Genomic DNA, 20143 nt, shown 5'->3' on the forward strand with positions numbered 1-20143 from the left:
CGCGCGCCAGCCAATCCCGCGCCCGGCCCTCCCCGCCAAGGACCTGCCCAGCAGCCAGGCAGGGGCCTTGGTGGAGGGAGCCATCGCCACAAGGGCTGCTTCCCAGGCAGGCCGGGGATCCCGGGGCACCCTCCTACCCCTGGCAACATACACAAGACGTCCCCTGCAGTTCTAGCGGGTGCAACTGGAGTACGGCGAAGGGGTGGGGAGCGGCAGTATGTGGGTATCCCATACCGGCCACTCTCAGCCAGAGCAGAGCTGGAGCTCTGGTTCTCCAAGGAGAATCCAGGGCAGCAGAAGCCTCACATCCATCCCCCAACCCCGCCCCCCGCTTTGCAGACTGCAGATGAGTGGAGTAACTTACCGAAGGTGACACCGCTAGAACACAGCATAGCTCAAACTCCAAGCCAGGTCAGTCCTCCCTGAAGACCATATCCTTCGCCATTCTATAGTTCTACTCCCCTGCCCTCTTACACCCCACTCGGAAAACTGGCTATAGCCCATATAACCTGTGCTTCCCCAAGTCCGCTATGCCCTCTCCGGCATAGCCTTACAACCGAACAGTACTGAAATGCAATTTTCTTAAACAAGTTTCTCTTCTGGAGAAGATCCACCAGATGACCCGTCCAAAAAAACGCCCTGGGCTCCCCGCCCTTAAGAGTTTCCTTCTAGTTCTCTAACTATAGGCATACCAAGGGTTCGGTGACCAGGAGACCATGGTGGGGGGCGGGGGGGGGGGATAGCAAGGTCCTAGCAATTCACCTTCTGGGATTCAATACCCAGGCATCCTCTTTTGTCCCATCCCCCTCTCGGAAGGGGAACATCCAGGCTTCTACCTCACTTTGGTACCCACATATCCCATTCCTAGCCTGTGGTAACTTACCTCTCTTAGCCTCTCTCTGCTCAACTGAAGAATGGAACCAGCAGCCATTTCATGCAGCTGTGAGGGCCTGAGAAGGCACAGAGCCACTGCCTGACACAAGGTAGGTGCTGCTGGCTTCCAGCACTCTACATCTCTGCCAGAGCTCAGGGTGCCTTCTCATTCTCACGGATGAGTAAGCTGAGGCCTGAGAGAAGTGACTCACAGATGAGCACCCCTGCTCCAGTGACTCGTTCTATTACCCATTCCACCCCAAATGCAGAATTGTGCCCCACCCCAGGGCCCCCAGGGGGTGTTCAGAATCAGATAAGTTCTTTAGGAGCGGGCCAAGCCTGCTTCTGGTATATGGAGGCTTCAGGGCCCACACCTGTCTCCCCTTTGGCACAAGAGGCAGTCCTACTGGGTCCCTCCCAGAGCAGACAAGATAAAGGGACAATGTCCTAAATCATGACTTGATGTGACAAACTGCATGTTTGTCTTTTAACTCACTCCTGACCAGCCTACATGAATCCCCTTCCTTCTCCTGGTTCCCTAAAGCCCTGTGCTATTAAGCCCTGTGCATATGCACCCCACACAGAGAGACAGTGTGGACAATATCAATACTGCCTCTTCTATGGCAGTCACAGTGCTTCAGGCCCCCCCCCCCCCGCTACATACCAAGCCCTGTGCCAACCATGCTGTAGGTTCATCTCATTTTTCTCTACACACAGCTTGTTTTCAGGAGAGGGATATGGAGAGTATTGGAGGATAATGAACAATTTGCCCTAGAAAATTAGTGGGCAGGAATTCAAACCTGAACCCTTCTCATCCTCTGAAACCCCTTTTTCTCTCTAAGCCCAGGAAGATATAAAGACAACTGGGTCACTTCAAGTGACCACTTCCTGACAAACGGATCTGAGAATACTAATATCTTCACCCTTCCCAATGCCGCTTCCTGACCCCTCCCCCGCATGCTAATGTACTGCATGGCTGAATCCAAACAGTGCCTCCCTCCCTCTGCCAGGCCCTCTGCCAGCAAGCCTTCCCAGCCAGGCTCCTCCCGGGCCCCAGGAACAACATTCGGCCTCTTCTGCAGCACCAGTCACATTCAAGCAGTCCTTTATTTACAGTCGGTCCCCACGTGGGTGGGGCCCTGTCTTCCCTCTTTCCTAGGTCTACACATAACTGGAATGTGCTGAGCTGAGTTCTGTCTCAGGAGTGTGGAGTGGCAGGGGGCTGGGCACTGAGACGAGGAGGCCCCTCTCCTGGTCAGCCTGGGGGTGGGAGGGTTGGGGGCGAGCACCAACTCACCTAGAAAGGGAAGACCTGCCCCTGTGGACTGCCTCTTCCTCACAGCTTACAGGAGCTCCCCTAACTTTAGGTACCCACGATATCCTCCAGCAGCCCTTGGCTAAACCGAGGGAGGGCCCCTTGTTCCCTCCCATCTTCTCATTCCAGCTGCCTCCCCGAGAGGCACCTGATCCCAGTCAGAGACACATGCCAGGGCCACTGAACCAGGAAATTCACTTCCCACTGGCCTTCCTCATCTATAGGCTCCTCTTTCTACATGTGGGCCTCACGGTGACCAGCTCTAAGAGGTACTGGGGATCCTTCCCCCATCTTCCATCCTGGCCAGTCAGACTCTGCTGCACTTGCTGCAGGAGAGAGGCCACAGAGAAGGTCATTGGGGTCCCTTGCTGGAAACACACTGAGAATCTGGAGAACATGGCTATCCATAGACCAGACTCCACACAGAAACAGGAACTCAGACACACACTGGAGAGAGGAAGACTTCTAGTGAACCAAGCCTCATGGGACCCCACAAGTAGGGATACAACACAAAGTTCTTACTTAAGCCTAAAAATAAACCAACACGCCAGGAATTTTCCATACCCACCCTACAGATGGAGAAACGATAGAGAGTTCTAAGTACCTCGTTCAAGCTTACAGAGTTTGGAAAATGGCCCAGCAGAACTCTTAACTTTCTTCTTGCAGTGGCCACTATGGCTAGTCCTACAATGCTCATCCATCTACATCTTCCAAAGGCAGCAGGTGACCAGAGACAGGTCTCTTGTCTTCCTTTGCCTTGCCCTAAACAAGATACCTCTTTACAGCACTCTTCCTTCCTTGCTCAGCTGAAGCCCACTTCCTCCAGGAAGCCTTCTCTTGTTACCTCAGCTTGTTACCAGTTCACAGCACTTCCTACTCTTTTAACACCTGGGGTTTGTCTCTCTGATTATGTGTCCTGCCTACCCAACAAGAACCCTACCTCTCCACAGCCCCCCAACATTGGAAGCACCAGGAACTGACGAGAGGGAAACCTGTAACCTCCTTGCCTCTCCACCATACAAAGGATCCTGCCAAAAAATCCTGAACAGCCCCCTCTACCTTTGGAGCCTATGCTTCCTGGTGGCCACACATCAATTTCCACCCGAGTAATTGCGGCCCATCACACATACATCATCCCCTATATTTGAAACTCTTTGAGGTTGTCATGGGAACTGCCTTCGCCTTCATTCACTGATCAGACCTCACAATTAGCTTTGGCAGCGGAAGGCTTTGTCAATGGCAGTCACCAGGAGGAGGAAGCAGAGAAGAAGGAACAACAACAGAAGAGAGATGGTTTTCCTTGGAGGTCCAGCAGAACCAGACGGCAGTGACACTTCCCTGTGACAAGTCAGGTCACACACCTGAGTCCCTGACAGGTAGTGATGCTCTTCCTGTGCTCCATGCATCCTCCTGTCAGTGGCTCCCAACCATCCTAATGCTGCAACCTTTTAATATAAGGTCACGTGGTATTGGCCCCCAACCATGACACTTTTGTTGCTACTTCATAACGGTAATTGTGCTACTATTATGAATCATAATGTATCTTATATGCACAGTTTCTAACATATGACACCTACCCCCAAGGGTTGAGAATCACTGGTCTAGATGCTCAGAAGGCAGTGTACTGAGTGTCATTAGGGTCAAATGCAACAGTCTTTTGGATCACCAACTCTTCCAGGACCCAATCAAATAGCAGGAAACTAGATGATGACCCTATAGACCCTATAGAAACAGGGTGTGTATGGAGTGCCTCAGAAACCCAGGGTGGCGTGGAGGAAGACTTGCAAAAGGAATTAACAGAGATTTACCCTGCTTTAAGGATCTGTGAACACCATCAAATGTGCCCAGCTACCTGCATCTTTGCACACCTCTGCCATTAGCCTCTTTTGAGCTGTGCTCCGGGAGCAGCAGGGTCAAGGGAGTCACAGCCCTTCTCAACCCTTCACAAGCCACTACACTCAAACTCTCAAGACCCAGTCCCTCCCTTCCCAGCTGGTCTTCGAGAGGACCAAGGGTGACTAAAGGCAGACTCTGTCCTTGGGGCACTCCTCCCTTCCCACTTTATAACAGCATCTGGTAAGAAAATGTTTCCTTGATCTCATGAAGAACAAAGGTCACACTGTCACCCTCTACTCCTGGCTCAGGCTCAGTGCCTGGCTTGGCCCACACTAGTCCCAGAAGAAACTTGCTGGATGGAGCTAGCCACAGGTTAAAGCACACCCTGCCCCCCAATTCTGGAAACCGAGGCAGCACTAGAGAGGAGCTATACTTCTCTAGGAACAGGGACATTGTAGGTCCTGGGATCCAGGGGATTCCAGAAGGTATGTGTCCTCCTTGCTCTAGTGCTTGCTCTCTTCTTCCTGTCCCCTGACCCCTCCCTGCACCTCTCCTCACCTTCCCACTGCACCCTACCCCCAGACCTGGAGCAAGAACCCATCCCTCTCTTTCCTAGGTGCTAGCATCATTCCTGGAATTTCTGGGGAACTGAGCTACCCCTAAAGGGGCAGGTCAATAAGAGAGTAAAGACAGGTGAGAACAGACCAAGGTCTCCCCACATGAATGACTCGGAAGTGGAACGCTACAGTCCAGGACCTGGCCACTTGTTTTTGACTCAAGTTCACCTTGTCCCTCCTGAGGCTTCCTCTGACAATCAAGAGAGGCAGTGGGGTATAAGGACAGCCACAGTCCCATCCTACTCTGAGGACCTAGATTCACTGCGCTATCAGCAACGGGAGGCATGTAATTTGTCCACTAACTCCCGGGGCTTAGCAGTGTTGGGACTCCCAGAAGTCAGTCGGGTCAGCAATGCAAACAGAACAGAGCCATCTGAGAGCCCAGCCCACCACATTACTTGAAGCAATCAAGCAACCCCCAGACTTGAGTTCATCTGAAAGGCAACTGATGATCCTACACGGAGCTGCTTTCCCAGCCCCCCATCTTTCACCTCTCCTCAGTCGTTAGTAGGAACTCAGGCTGTCAACTTCTTATGGAAGTGGCAGACAAGGCCACCAAAATGTACACAGTCCAGGAGTGGCAGAGCTTTGGCCCCACACAGATCACCAGGCAGAAGCCTGCAGCAACCCTAACAGACTCTTCCGGAGCAGCCAACTGGACCACAGGGAGTGCACAAGGAAGATAAGGGGGTCTCCTCTTTTAACATCCCCTTCCTGAGTTCTCTACTCTGGTTCCATAGGCAAAGAAGAGATGGTGCCTAGACATCAAGTCCCAGAATCGTTTGTCTGCCCACCCAGCCACCACACTGCCTTCTGCAGCAGACAGCCTAAGGCAGAGGGATGACTCTGGGCTGGGTTTGTGAACAAGTACGTGCAGGACAAGAAGTTAACTTGAACAACGTTCCCTGAGGCTTTGATCAAGACTGGGTGGGAGGATCCCAGTAGGGAGCCTCACCTTATTGGATCCCACTGCTGTTCTAAAAAACATAGCCGCGCCTCCAACAACGATTTCTGGAGTAGGTTAGAATTCAGAAGAGCACTGTTCCATTCTATACCATGGTCACGACTCCCAACCCAGAAGGCTATTTCCCCAACCTCAAAGAAGAGATGAGGAGGATGAATCTGGGGACCACACAGGGATGCCCTATGTCTAGCTCATAGCTCTACCCAATAGCTCTTCTATGCTAGTAACCTCTTGAAAGAGGATCTTATAGTATATAGCTGAGACTGGCCTGGAACTCATCAGGTAAGAGGCTGGACTACATAAAGAGTTAAGCCAACCTCCAATTCATGAGTCCTTTCTGCTTTCACCTCCCAAGTGTGGGGATTACAGGTATGAGCCACCACTCCCAGCTAAGAACATTCTTTATCTGCATTGTCCAACACGAGCCATTAGCCGAATATACCTGAGTAATTAGAAGGCTATTGAGACCACTGCTGTAATTTAAATTTAAATAGCCATCCATGGTTTATGGATCTCACATGGGATGGCTCAGACAAATCATGCTTTTAAAACCTGGGGTGGCCATGTATATTCTAGAGAATGTGCTAAAACCATATGCTGTCTCCCCAGAGGAGATATCCTGTTGCACATTCAAGGGAAATTCAGCTGAACCTTTCAGAAAGCTCATAAACCTGACCTGAACCCAGATCTGAGACTAAGTCCAGCTATAGGCTAGAGCCCAGGGCTGGGGTATAGCTCAGGCATAAAGCGCTTACTTGTCTTACGTGTTTAAGGTCTAATCCCCAGCACGACAAGAAAAATTAAGTTGCTAGAGAAATGGCTCTGTTTAGTGAAGTGCTTACTGCAAACATGAGAACCTAAGTTTGGATCCCCAGGACCTACAGCACCCACATGACAGCCCAGCTTTTACCCTGCTCTAGCACTGGAGATACGATCCTTCCTGGGGGTTACTGGACAACCAGTCTAGCTGAATCTGCAAACGCAATTGGAAGACTGTCTCAAAAAATAAAAGGGTTGGCTTGGAGAGATGGCTCAGTGGTTAAGAGCACTGGCTGCCCTTGCAAAAGACACAGGTTCAGTTCCCAGCACCTACATGTCAGCTAACAGCTATCTATAACTCTAGTTCCAGGGGATCGGACACCATCCTCTTCTGGCCTCCACAGGAACCAGGCACACACATAATGCACAGGCATACATGCAAGTGAAACACCTATATACATAAATTATATATATTTAAAGTGACATGGACAGATCATGGTAGCAAGAGACAAAAAGGTTCTCTGAGTTCATGGCCAGCTTGAACTACTAATGAATTCCAGGCCAGCCAGGACTATTTAGTGAGATGTTGTCTCTAAAACAGAAGGTGGACATCAATTGAGGAAGTCACTCAATACCGATCACTGGCCTCTGTGAGTGCATTCACGCACGTGTGTACAAGAGCACAATCACACATGCACACACATTAAGTACAAAAACGTGACCAAAAGTGCTATGGCCCACCATAGATATTTCTTCTGCAAGGAAGCTGTCTTAGGAATATGAAACAACACCTGATGTTATACTTCCCACAGACCCTGTGAGATCTCTTCCTCCCTCCTTCCCTGATAGCATGTCACCAGGCAGCACTCAGCCTCTATCCAGACACACACAGGCACAGGAAACAGGGCACCCCTCAGGCTAGCTAACCGGTGTCAGAAAACCTGTAAACACAGTCCTTCTTGCTACCATGGCTTCAGTCAGCCTGCTTAGAACCTACTAACAGAAGGTCTGTGGCCGCCTCCACAGGAAGGAACTGACTCCTCTTCCACACCACGTTTGTTCTTCCACTCATTTCTAAGTGACTAGCCCCATTTCCTTTGATTGTCCTATATGTGACCACTGAGACAGATCTCAAGATAGGCTGACAAAATTCTTTACCAAGTCCCCGCTCTTTCCACCTGGTCAGGAAGCCAAGCCCTACCATGTGCTGCTCCTTCTTAAAACAAGTCCAAGAGGGCTGGAGAAATGACTCAGGGGTTAGGAGCATTTGTTCTTACAGGGGGCCCAGGTTCAATTCCTAGCACGCGTGTTATGGTTTGAAACCATCCATGACTCCAGTTCCAGGAGGATACAATACCCTCCCCTGACCTCTGAGGGCACCAGGCATGCACACGATAAAGGAGGCAGAACACTCATACACATAAGTTATTTTAAAAAGTGAAACGTCTAGGCCTTTCCACTTAAGTCCCACTGACATTGGCTGAGGCTGCTGCTCAGGCTGCTGCAGTCTCTTCAGTCCTTTGTCCTATCTTCCAACCTACAGCCACTTCCTCATCTGCCAACACCCACTCACGATCTGCTGTACAATCTCAGACCCTTCAGCCAGACCCAAGATTCCACAGCCATAGCCCTCCCTCTGCTAACCACCATTTATGACCTGTGAGCCTATTACCTCCCACATCAGGTTTTCCAGCAGCAAACATCTGAGAGCCTTACTGGCTGTTTTCAGATCACACCCAAGTCCTTAAACAGTACCACCCCAGACTCAGTAGCCCAAGGAACTCCAGAGGACTGAGAACACAGAGGCAATCCTGGGTCGGGTTCTCCTTTCCTGGTTGGCAACTGGAATTCTGTGCCTGCTGTGAGTTATTTTGACCCCTTCTTCTGCCCCACACCATCTTCTCATTGTCTCGCAGGGTTGGAGATTTACTCTTCAAACTCTAATGGTTATATAAACCACCTGGTTTTCTGGCCCAACTATGGATTTGGGCTCAAAAGGTCTGGGAAAAGACCAGAGATTCTGCATTCTCTAACAAGCTCTAGAAAACACTGCAGGTCAGCTGTATGGAAGTGGAAGTGTCAGTGGAGGCGAGACTAAACCTCTGTGTCCTGCAACTCAGGTGAGAGCCGTGCCTCTTGTGTGCAGCAGAGGGTCTCCACCCTGCACAGCAGATTCACTTCAAGTGCCTCAGGCTAGCCAACTCTGCTCCAGGACAGTTAAGTCAGAATTCCTGGCAGGTGGGAACCCACACACTAGGAGTTTAAGTTTCCCCCAGGTGACCCTAGCGTGGAGCCCCCAATCCACACTGGATGATGGAACAGGGCAGGAAAGCTCAGATCTGTCCAGGAAGTTTCAAGAGAGTCTATCATTTCTCTGCAGGAATCCAGATCTTGTCTAGACTGCTTGCTAAGAGACCACAGACATTCCCGTAGCCCACTGTTAGCCTTTCTAAAGTCTCACGTCTCTCAAATAACACCACCCTGTCAACAAGCTGTCCTAGAACTATCAAAAGTTAACTATTATATTTACAATTTGCAAAACACTGAAAAACTGGACTTCTTGCCAGCCCTAACCTGCACTTCGGTCATTTAACACCATAATTCTGTAAAGACTAATGGCTTGGAGCACTCGCTCAGTAAAATATTCAGTAGGGAGCAAATGGCCAGTGGTGACTGGCTCTCCTTCCCCTAATATTAACCCCGTAGCACGGGGGAGGGGGGGGGAGGAGGGGACCCGATGGCTGCTTTTCCTGCCTCTAGTTATGCTCCCCAAGTTGGAGGCCCCCTTCACTTCCTTCTCCTTGCTATACAGAGAATCTGCTGTCATAAGCATTTCCTACTAAGCAAATACATTCTGGCCCCAGGCCTCCTGGTGTGCCTGGGAAGGCTCAGACCACTCCTGAACCTTCCATGTCACAAACCCCCAGTGGACACAACCTGGACCATCTGTACACTTGACAGTAACATGGCACCACACAAATGGCTCAGTTAGGCTTGGGCCCCTTTCACTACCCTTATCACATTTCCTTTTTCGTAAAAAACCACTCCTTTCCCTCCGCTGGCTGGCCTTATTGAGTCTGTGGCTATGGGGTTAAAAACAGCATCTCAACAATTTTCTAGTCTTCTTGCCCAGCCCTTTTCTCAGGCCTTGAACATCTGAGTGGGCTTATTTTTAAAGACTCTCATCACCTAGCTCATTCCAGCCATGTCTCCCTTTGCTGAGCAGCCTCCTCAGGAACCTGCAAGTCCCAAATGGCTTAGCAAGCACCCATCATGTTTCTGACATTGTTGAAAGGCTGCCTAGGCCTGGAGAGCCGCAAGTATCTTGTCAGAAAGCTGAAGCAGATGCCTGGATACAGAGTCCTATTATACAGTTGCTCTTCTAGCAAGCTAGGGGATGTCTCGAGATAAACATTTAGTCTGTATTTACAGGCTTACAGTTCGGTCAGACTAAGATATAGTTAATACGTGAAGTTTAACTCTGCCACCGTGTGCTGGCCACTTACAGAGTGTGCCAGATAGGATGCATTTCCTATCTTATACGAGAGTATCCCGCCTCACAACTGAGAAAAGCAGCGCTAGAGGGTTTTACTATGTCACCTTACAGTGCCTCATACCCAAAGCCTGCCTTGACTATTCAAGTGAAAAGAATATAAATCAAACAAACTCAGACACCAGCCTGAGCTCTAGGTTTTTCTGGAACTAGGAATGAAGACCACAGTAAAGGCACAAAGTCCTCCAGATCTGTTACACCGACTGCCAACCCAGAGAAGCAACCACCTGCTCCTGGGAATCCAAAGCCTACTGGGGGTCGGGTGGGGGAAGCCAAGTAGAGAGGAGAAAAAAACAAAACAATAACAAAACACACACACACACAGGATAAGCTTTCCCCCTCCCATGTCCACGGCCCTTCCAGGATTGTACCAAGCAGCTGCCGGCAGACAGCGGAAAAGAAACCCCAAAGGCAGCTGGGGAGTTGAGTCAGGATGGAGTTAAGGAAGGATGTCCAGAGATCTAGAAACCCCAAGGAGTACGGATAAAAGCAGATAGTAAGACCTCCAAGGTTCTGGGGAGGAAGTGTCCCACCATACCTGAGGAGTCAGGCCAAGAGAGAAAAAAAGACCTCACCAGTCCGGGGATACATTTGGTCTGCTAAGCACTGCAAAGACCTAATGATTAAGGTCACCGCGGTCCCCTGAGGCTGCTAAACTTTGCTAAGGTGCGTCTGTCAGGCGTCTCAGCCCTTGAATGTGCCAGAGACAAGCCCATTAGATGGAGTGTCCTCTTCGCGGGCTTTCTAGCCTTTATATTTCTCTTCTGTTTTATTTTTCCAAAGGAGAATTATTAGTTACCTTTTTGTTTTTGTTTTTAAACCAAAGACAAAAAAAAAGAAAGAAAAGAGAGAGAGAGAGGGAGAGAGAGAGAGAGAGAGAGAGAGAGAGAGAAAGAAAGAAAGAAAGAAAGAAAGGAAGAAAGAAAGAAAAGCTTTCTTCAAAGTTTAAATATCACTTAGTTAAATATCACCCACACTTAGACCACTGCTCTTTTAAAACAAAGTCAGGGTCACCACCCAGGTGGTGGGTAAAAGTGCCAGTTGCAACGTCTGGGGACCCCGGTTTCATTCTCAGAACTCTCATGCTAGAAGGAAGAGAACCGACCCTGTTGCTGTCCTCTGACCTCCCTATAGGCACTGTGGTGCAGAAATACACCACAAATAAACAAAATAGCTGGTCTTGAAAAAAAAAAACTTTTTCTGTTGTCCCTACTACACTATTTCTTCAGAAACTGGGGGCAAGCCCTAGTCCATGAACCTATGTGTAGACCCTGCATCCTCAGTATCACAGGGGTGTCCAGGTACATTTTACCTAACCTAGAATAGCCACCAACCGTGGTGAGGTCTGCCTAGTGCACAGACTTCTCAGGGCTGTGTCCAAGCCTCAGTCAATCCAGGCCCACAGTATCTTAACCATGACCACTGGGATACCTGGCCAGCAGCTTTCACAAGAGGATAGAGGCCCTGGCCTCATTCCCGGCTCCTTTAATTCAGGTATATCCCATTGTTGCCAAAACAGGCGCTTAATGCCATCCACAAGTTGTCACCAAGAATGTCTAGCCCACAGGGTTTGGCATCTTTACCCTTGAGTCTATCAGGAGTGGAGAGAGATTCAGGATGGAAAAAGGAAGTGCACGCTAGGAAGCTGCGCAGCACACTGGGCTGCTCTCACAACCAAACACCAACTCTTATATCTAGCTCACCCTCTAAGAAATGACCTGCAGGGTACAAGGTGAGCAGCTTAACTCTGCCCAACACCAGCAGCATAGATGGGCTGGACACTATTGCTCCAAGGCTGGAGGGAGCTGGGGGTGGGGGGTAGGAGGGTGGGGCTGCAGATGTGATACAGATGTCTGCTTTAGCTGGTAAAGGTAACTACGGAGCTTCTGGTATGCAGCAAGTAGACAGAGGGCGTAACAAGGGACAGAGACCCCCGGCAGAATCTGCTTCCCTGCGTCCCTCCTTGAACCCTTCTTCCTGGGCAAATGCCTACCAGCTGGAGGCAGAGCTCCACACTCAGCATCAGGGGAACCCCAAGTGCATGTGGCACACCCTATACAACGGCAGGTGACCTCATACTCAGCGCACAGCAGCTCCTGGCCCAGCTGAGGCGGCTTTGAAGGCCATCAAGGACAACGCCATTTCCCCCCCAACAGAAAATAAGCCCCCAGAGGCTAAATAGCCTAGGCTCTCTGACAAATTAGTGGCGGGGCTGGGAGCCCTGCAGACCGCAGGCCTCTGTCTCTGTCCAGCGCCAGTTCCGCTGCCTGGAGCAACTTCAGCTGCTACATGCTCCGCTCCGCCTAAAATCTGCTCTATTGGCTGGTCCCCACCTTCGCCAACTCTCTCTTGTCACAGCCGCCACCAGCCTTGTGTGGACTGCTCACCACTATAGTAGGAAGGAAGAAGCCCAATTACAGGGTCACTGCCCCTTCACTCCTTCCGCCAATCCCACATCCCCAGTCTTCCTTCCCTTTTCCCCTGAATGCAGAGAGTCTTCCTTGACATGACAATACTTCGAAAGCGCGTCATTCAGTCAGAAAGTGGTATCTAGTGCCTATTGCCCACCAAAGCCTGCTCTGCCCAAGCCTCTGTGGCCTCAGTAAGTATCCCATCCCATTGGGAGCCCCAGTCACGTGTCTATCATTACATCCCTTGTTTATGCAAGAACAGGAGCCCACGGGAAGGCTTAGGGAGAGATGCCTCCCATGCCACCATCAGGACAGTGAAGAGCCAAGCCATCACTCCGGAGTTTTCACTCTAAGTGCATCCACCTTAGTCTGCAGTGCCTCGCCACTACCACAGCCACCCATGCATCAGTCACCTTATGATCCAACCTCAGGCTTCCAGTGGGAAGACAAACTTTTAAAGCTCAAGCCAGACATCTCTGTCCTGTATCAATTGTAAGCATTCAAGATGAGAATGCTGGCTCTGCCTTCTGCACGGAACCAAATCACTCTCATACAAACCGTCTTGGAAATGAACCCTCTGGGCTTCCAACTGCAGGCTGCGCTCCAAAGGAGACCAAGTGACCAAGAACGGGAGGATTGGCTTAACTGGCTGAGTCTTTTAAACCAGACCCTCGTGATGACAACGGCCTCAAGCAAGGAGTGAGGAGCCTAGCGGAGGCCCACTTACCTCCTTAAGAAGCCCCGCTTTTTTCTTCAGCACCTCACACTTGCGGAGTTTGCAGATCTGGTGTGTGCGACGATTGGTGCAGCTGGTACAAGACCCACAGTTTTCCAGCCGTCGGCAGGGATCGCAGGTCCCACACCGTTTCCTTTTCTTCCGCCCATCTCCACCCCCTCGCAGTTGGGTCTCACTCCCAGCCATAGGAAGCCCAGGCCCCTGGAAGCCCCCTACCATCACCTGGCCCTGCGGGAAATCATAAAGTCCTGACAGGTCCGGCTGGACCGCCAAGGGCACCTGAAACTGGCTCATGATGCCGCCGTTGCCAGGGAAGGGGGCATAGGTGCCAGGTTAAACTACTGTCCAGTCTCCTGCTGCCTGCAAACAGGTCCTTCTCTCCTAAACAAGTCTACAAGGGTGAAGGCAAGGAGCTCCGCCTCTGGGATGGGATGGGGTGGGTGCCTCTTCTTAACCCTCTTCACCTCCTCTGCAGCCGGCTCACAGGGTTCCTTCCAGGACCAGTCTCCCACCTGCAGGGCCCCAGGATCTGGGGCAAGACAGTGGCGGCGGCAGCCCCCAAGGAAGATTTCATCTTGGCTGGGTGGGTTCTTCACCCTCACCCACCCGGGGCTCAGGCATGAGGTGAGCCAATGGGTGTGTGGTGGGGCAGATTGGGGTGAGGAGTTTCCTCCTGACACTTCTCCCTCCCTGGGTCAGGATGATGGAGAAGGCTACGCTGCCTGAGAGGGGAAAAAGACACAGAAAGAGGAAGTGCATCACTGGGTGCTCAGGGACAACTTTCACGTGTTATCTCTTCCTGCTTCTGGGAAGAGAGAAAATGGGGGAAGCCAGGGTCTGAGTCAAACGAAGTCCTCCTTAGAACCTCAGAGGGAGGTACATAGGACCTCCATGGGGGTGAGGGTGCACAAGGCACTCAAGGGGATGAGGGGGTGGGATTTCTGAGAAAGTTGCTCTGTACACACACACACACACCCTCACACACACATACATCTACTGGCTAGTGAGTTTCACTAAAATCCACACGCAGCCCCTCACTGAGGGTCGCAGGACCTTCCCCTAGGGAACAGAGCTTGCAAAATAAAGTTTTCAGAGGCTCGCTCATTTGGAGTGGACGGCGCCCCAGGCGGCCTAGAGGTGGGGGGCGCGCCCAAGGGGAGTCCCGCGTCGGCTACCTCGCCGCGCCCCAGGAGACGGAGCCCCGCGGGCTACAGAGAAGGGTGACCCGCGCCACCAAGGGGTGCGGGGAGGGGGCGCGCTGGGGCGCAGGCCAGGCTGCGCGCGCCGCCACTGCCGCCGCCGCTCCGGCTCCTTTGTTCTGGGGCCTCGGCTGCTCCGCTCCCGCTGCACCGCAGCCCCCGCCCCGCCACCCCCACCCGGCAGCACCGCACGGCCACCCGGAGCTCCTTGCCGGGTCGCTGGCTACCCTGCTGCGCCCACCATGGCCGTGCCACGGTCCCCGAGCCGCCCCTCCCCCCACGCACTGCCCCTCCCCCACCGCGGAGCCGGAAAGCCACCGGCTGCACCGACCTGCCCGCCGCCTCCGGGGCGGAGCGCACAAAGGGGCAAAGTTTCCCAGCCTGCCGCTGCCACCGCCGCCACCGCCACCGCCACGGCCCAAGGTGTGCGCCTCCGGGAGCGGGAGCGCCCAGCCCAGCCAAGCTCGCTGCGCGCGCGGAGTCCCCCCCCCCAACCCCCGCCCCAGCCCTGGCCGAGCAGGGGACGGCGCAGGAGGAAGGAAGCAGCGGCGGCGGCCGCGGCGGCGGCAGCAGCAGCAGGAGCAATGAAGGCGGCCGCGGGACTCCCCGCCCCCCGCGCGCCGCGGCACGTGCTCGCCCGGGGACTCCCCCGCCCGGGAGGGCGCGCACGTGCGGTCCCGCCGAGGCTGGCCGCTAGGCCCGGGACCGCGCAAGAGCGGAGTTCCCGGGGAGGGAGCGAGGCGCGCGCGGGCCGCCCGGGTTTTGCACCTGCAGCGCCTCCCCAGGCCTCACGGAGGGGCCCTCCTGAGACGCGGCTGTCCCCGCGGGCTGGCCCTTTCCCTGCCCTCCGGCGGGGCCCGCAGCCCAAGCTGTCGAGGAGGGGCGGGGCGGGGCGCGGACCTCCCCAGCTAGGCCCTTGGCCCAGCCGCCTGGGTGTCCCCACTTCCTGCCACTCCCTGCGAGCTCGGGACGGCCCCACGCTCGCCCGACTGCCCCGGAGCCCGACCGACCCCCTTTCTCCTCCTCGGCTGCCTCTCAGGCCGAGGCAGGACAATAGGGGACATCGCGCGTTTGCGTACCGAGTCAGCCTGACCGGCAAGAAGTGGGTGCCCGAGGGCAGAGACCGAGCGCCCGCTGCACGGCATCCGCATGAGGGTCACAACCCAGCGCCCTGCCCTGGCCGACCCTACGGCTCTGCCATCGCCAGCCTTCCAGGCGCTGCTCTCGGGCTCTGTTGCACATCTAAAACAAAGACTAGTCCGAGACCCCCGCCCTGCCTCCCAGAGGAGAGGGAAGGGGCGCGTCGCAGAGAGGAACCCAGGCAGATTCGGGATGGGCTCAGTCACCGAGGGCCCAAGTCCTCACCGAGGCATAAATAATGCAGACACTTTGAAAAAGTCACCCTGGGCTGTGTTCTAGGCAGGCGGTAAGGGACAAGACATAAGAGTATTTCCAACTTGCCAAACTGTCCATTTCTCTGTGCTAATTCTCCCCCATCCCTCACCTGTTGTTACTGGCCAAGTTGAAATTCCAGGTTAGATTAATTCAGCTCCACCCTTCTGATCTGACTGCCAGACTAATGCCCACAGCTGCCTTCCACCTACCGGGTTGCTGTGGAGAAGGGTAGGTCTGTACCCTCCCTACACAAGGGCAAGTCATGGCAGAAACAGACACTGGGTGAACTAGCCCGACCAGTTTGGGCGGTGCTCACCCAGCCAGGTACCTGGCAGGCGTCCTCATCCACTGAACTTAACATCTCAGCTAGAACTGGAAAAAGAGCATTTGGCCCACTGTGTGTGTGTGTGTGTGTGTGTGTGTGTGTGTGTGTGTGTGTGTGTGTTGCGGGTGGGTAGGGAGGGTTAACTGATCTCAAACAACACTCGCTGTCCAGAAAGCCGTAGGCAGTTAGCTGAAGCTGCCGGAGTTGTCTGGGACTTCCCTCGGGCATGCCTGATATTTGACAACCTGTTCCACTGTCCAGCTTGTCTGCCGAGTGTGTGGTGAGCATGGCTACTTCCTACCACGGCCTTTGGATGTACCCAAGAGTTTCTGCCCAGAGGAGCGAAGAGTAGAAACAGCAATATGGAGAAGTTGTGGACTTGGCACACATATGCACTCACGCACACACTAAAAAATAGGTGAATGATTAAAAATGTTTAATGTCACTTACGTGGCTACACTCCTGCAGATAATGCAATTTACCATCCTCCTTTCGCTTGCCTATTATTTGATAGACGGGCTGGATGTGAGGTGAAGAAAATAGCTTGAGTATTAGAGATGTCTGACTTCCAGACTCGCCTCTAGCACTGGCAACCTTGAACTGGGTACACACCATCTCTCAAGAGCACCCAGATAAAGTACTTAATATCGGTTTCACTGAGTGACAAATGATTCTTATTGTTAACGATAGAGCCGCTTTGTGAGCTAAGTATTGTCATTAGGTCAGCTGGTTACTGCGCTGTGGAATCAGAAGCAGAACAGAACAATTTGTGATTTCTCCGGGTAATTGGCGGCAACAATTAACCAATCTATCCTGCACCTTCCATGGACCTCTTTGGCTCCGGTAACCTGATGGGATGCTGGTGTGTGCTGCACACCAGGATAGAACACAAGGGATGCCTATGACCAACGTATGGAGTGTGGAGTGAGCAGGTTACCCAGCTCATAAGCAGAGCTCAGATGTGGAGGAGCTCAGGGGGTCAGGGGGTGAGATGAAAGAGGTGTCAGAATAAGCCTTGGGGCACATCAGCTCAAGAGCAACCAAGCCAGGAGACATAAATTGAGCCACTCAAATGGAAGGAGCCAGGCCTGGCAAGAGAAACCCCTCGCACCCCCACCCCCACCCCCCTTGCAAGTCGTCCTAGTCACTTCTCTCTCTGGAACTTCATGTCTCAAGGTCTGTTGCTTTGACCCTGCTCCCCTGTTTCAAGATTTCCTTCCCTGAGAAGTAAAAGCTTACTCCTTCCTCCTAAGGTCCCAACAACAAACCAAAGCACAGTTACGCCAAGGTTTAACCCTGGGAACCCATGACAGTACTGGACTCACTTACAGCATATTGTTGAGGGGTTTCTGGGAGGAACATGTGCGACCCCAAAGCAGCAGCTGTACTTCACCTAACAGGAATGATGACATCGGCAGCCAGGAGCAGGGAAATCCCTTCTGATAACTTCACCAGCTTATATACTCTAGCACCTCCCGTTTGCAATTAGGGCAGACTTGACTACAAATGGCTGGAAGGAGGGGCTTGAAGCTCAGGTGAGGACCAATAACCCCCTACCCTCCCCAACTTCTGTATGGAAATATCAACAGTCAACAGCTGGATCTTGATGGTCTCTTGCAAGCAGGCACAATTTGTCTGATGCAAATGGTCTTTTTTTTTTTTTTTTAAACTCTCAGGACTGAGTTACAACATAGCCCTTCTATCTCATAGATTCTTGAAAACCCTTCAGGTCTGGACATAAATGCCAATTCTCCCAAGAAGGTTCCAGGAACTCAGATGCCAGAGTTCCTCCCACTTCACCCACACTCCGCCCAGAGAACAGTTATCAGTGTTATAACTGTTTGCATATTTTGTTTTGAGACACCAGACCAGCTCTGAAGGGCCAGGGCCACCCTGTTCTTTCTCCTCTGTCACCTCAGACCTAACACCAGATCAGCATGTGTTGAAGGAAGAAGAAACAGGTCAATAGCGCCAACCGATGAAGTACCCCAGAAACATTAAAGATCCACAGGCTTCCAAGCTTCTACCCTGACGAGTGTCCAGCCTGCCCAAATCCTTCAGGGGCCCCACATGAAGTCCAGGTTCTCAGGTCTCTGCCTTGGGGTTTCCAGCCTTCTGTGCTGTGGCTTTCTTCCCACGCTGCTCAGGCCAGATGAGCAGCTGAGGAAGATGATGAGCAGAACCAAAGTTGTGTGCAGGGCTCTTTGACAGCTGCAGACCACGAGCTGCAGCTCCCTGTCTCCTGGGAGCTTTGAATGCTTCAGTTCATCCTAACCTATTCCACCGGAAACTCTTCCAGTCTGGCCCTGCAATCTTTTAACAAGCCCTTTCACTTGTCAAGTTTTTTTTTTTTAAAGAAATATGCACTTACTTATTGTGTGTGTTCTATGTGTGGGCACACGCATGCCATTCTCTGCTTCTACCTGGTGAATCCTGGGCATTGAACTCTCTGGTCATCATGTTTAGTGGCAAGCACCCTCAACCACTGAGCCATATTGCCAGCCTCACTGATGACAAATTTAAGCAATGGGCTAGAGGAAACAGCTGGGAAGTAAGTTTAGCACCTGGTCAGGGTCTAGCCTGGAGGAGCTTAGGAGAGGGTATCAGCTCTGCCCTTTGTGAGCTGGTCTGGCTGGCCCTCCCTCCTCAAATGAGGGTGGAGTCTCCTGTGGGAAAGTGTGCTCCAGCCCTGTTGCAGCTGCCAGGCAGGCTGGACCTGGGCAGGAAAAGAAGCCTTAAGGCCTAGAGGATGATAGGCTGCTGCCTTCTGGATGCGGGCTAGGCAGTAAGTGAGCTTTGGCCCCACTGAAGTTAAAGTCGTGAAACTGATATTGACTTAGGATCACAGAAGAAGGGACAGACAGGCTCTGTAACTGGATGTGTGTGCTTGTGGGTCTTGATCAAGAAGTGATGGGGGAGGGGGAGGACACAGGGCTCAGTGGGTGAAGGCACCTGATGTGCAAGCCTGGTGACCTGAGTTTGGTTCCCAGAATTCCCGGGAAGGTGGAAGGAGGGAAGGGACTTCACAGAGTAGTCCTCTGACTTCACATGTGCGCTGGCCATGGTGCCCCCCATAGAATGAAACTGTAAACCATGAAAAGAAATCATTGGGAACTGCTCAGAGAAGCAGTACTGCTGGGCATGCTGAACCTGCAAACACCTAATGTGGTGACTCGTCCCTGAGGAGGCTCCCTCGCCTTGTCTACAGTCAGGTGATGTGTCTGATTTGGTGAATGTGGCTTTTGATATGAACCCAGGCCTGGGCTTGCTTGGTTTCTCCTTTTTTTTCCTAAATGTTGATTCTGACATTGAACTCAGGACCCCAGGCTTGCATATCAAGTGCCTTTACCCACTGTGCCCTCTCACAGGCCTGGCTTGCTCCATTTTCAAGATTAAATATGTTGGGAAATTTACTTCATCTTGGATGTTACTTCTTTTCATGTATTTGGCCTTGGGGATGTGACTGGTCATGTATTTTGTTTTTAGGTGTGTGTCTGGTCATGTATTTCATTCTAGGGGTGTGTTTAGTCATGTATTAGGTTTTGGTGGTGTGTTTTTTGTTTTCTTTTTGCTTTCTTTTTAAAGATGTATTTATCTTTATGAGTATTTTGCCTGCATGTAATTATGTGCACTCTGTGCATGCCTTAGAGTTGGAGTTACAGACAATTGTGAGCCACCTTGTAGGTGCTGAGAATCAAACCCTGGTCCTCTCTAAGAGCAGCAAGTGTCTTAACTACTGAGCCATCTTTCCAGCCCTTACTCGTGTATTTGTTAAAACCCTCTAATCAGCATTTGGTATTTGCACAGAGCTTCCCCACTACACAGACCACTCCCACACACATTGTTGTGTGTAGATGGATTCCCCCACAGAAATTGTGAAAATGGTACTTTCCTTCTGGTACAGCATGGTACTTTTTATTGTTTTAGAGAGAAAGTTTCTGGGGCTTAGAGGAGTAATGGGTCCAAAGTCATTTGATTACAGAGTAGCAGGACCTGCTCTATAAGCTGACTCCGACGTCAATAGGGCTATTGAAGAAAGGTGAATTCACTGGTGGAGGTTATGACATCATGGGGTATGGGTGAGATTCACTGGTGGGTTTTATGGGGTCATGGGATGTGTGTGAGGTTCACTGGTGGGGTTTATGACATCACGGGAAGTG

The 20143-nt window shown here is 52.1% G+C and overlaps 1 protein-coding gene and 1 long non-coding RNA gene across 7 annotated transcripts in view; one reads left to right on the forward strand and one right to left on the reverse strand.

Annotated features, from left to right (window-relative positions):
- Tet3 (tet methylcytosine dioxygenase 3) overlaps nucleotides 1-15514 on the reverse strand; it is a 94836-nt gene extending 79322 nt beyond the window's left edge. The window contains exons 1-2 of one of the 6 annotated variants that reach the window (XM_006505776.4): nucleotides 15343-15514; nucleotides 13056-13786 (exon numbers count right to left, since the gene is read on the reverse strand). In XM_006505776.4, coding sequence (XP_006505839.1) covers nucleotides 13056-13358 — 303 coding nt within the window. In that variant the 5' untranslated portion in view covers nucleotides 13359-13786; nucleotides 15343-15514. Of the gene's footprint in view, nucleotides 1-13055; nucleotides 14521-14594; nucleotides 14774-15031; nucleotides 15174-15342 lie in introns of those variants that run through there. The other 5 variants (XM_006505775.4, XM_030255245.1, XM_006505777.4 and 2 more) reach the window with 5 other exon arrangements.
- B230319C09Rik (RIKEN cDNA B230319C09 gene) lies at nucleotides 61-6628 on the forward strand. The gene is made up of 3 exons (NR_028382.1): nucleotides 61-411; nucleotides 893-983; nucleotides 5382-6628. It is a non-coding gene; the product is annotated as an RIKEN cDNA B230319C09 gene (long non-coding RNA).
- Nucleotides 15515-20143: the final 4629 nt, after the last annotated feature.

The sequence above is a fragment of the Mus musculus genome, chromosome 6, assembly GCF_000001635.26.
Source record: "Mus musculus strain C57BL/6J chromosome 6, GRCm38.p6 C57BL/6J".
In the NCBI taxonomy this organism is placed as follows: Eukaryota; Metazoa; Chordata; class Mammalia; order Rodentia; family Muridae; genus Mus; species Mus musculus.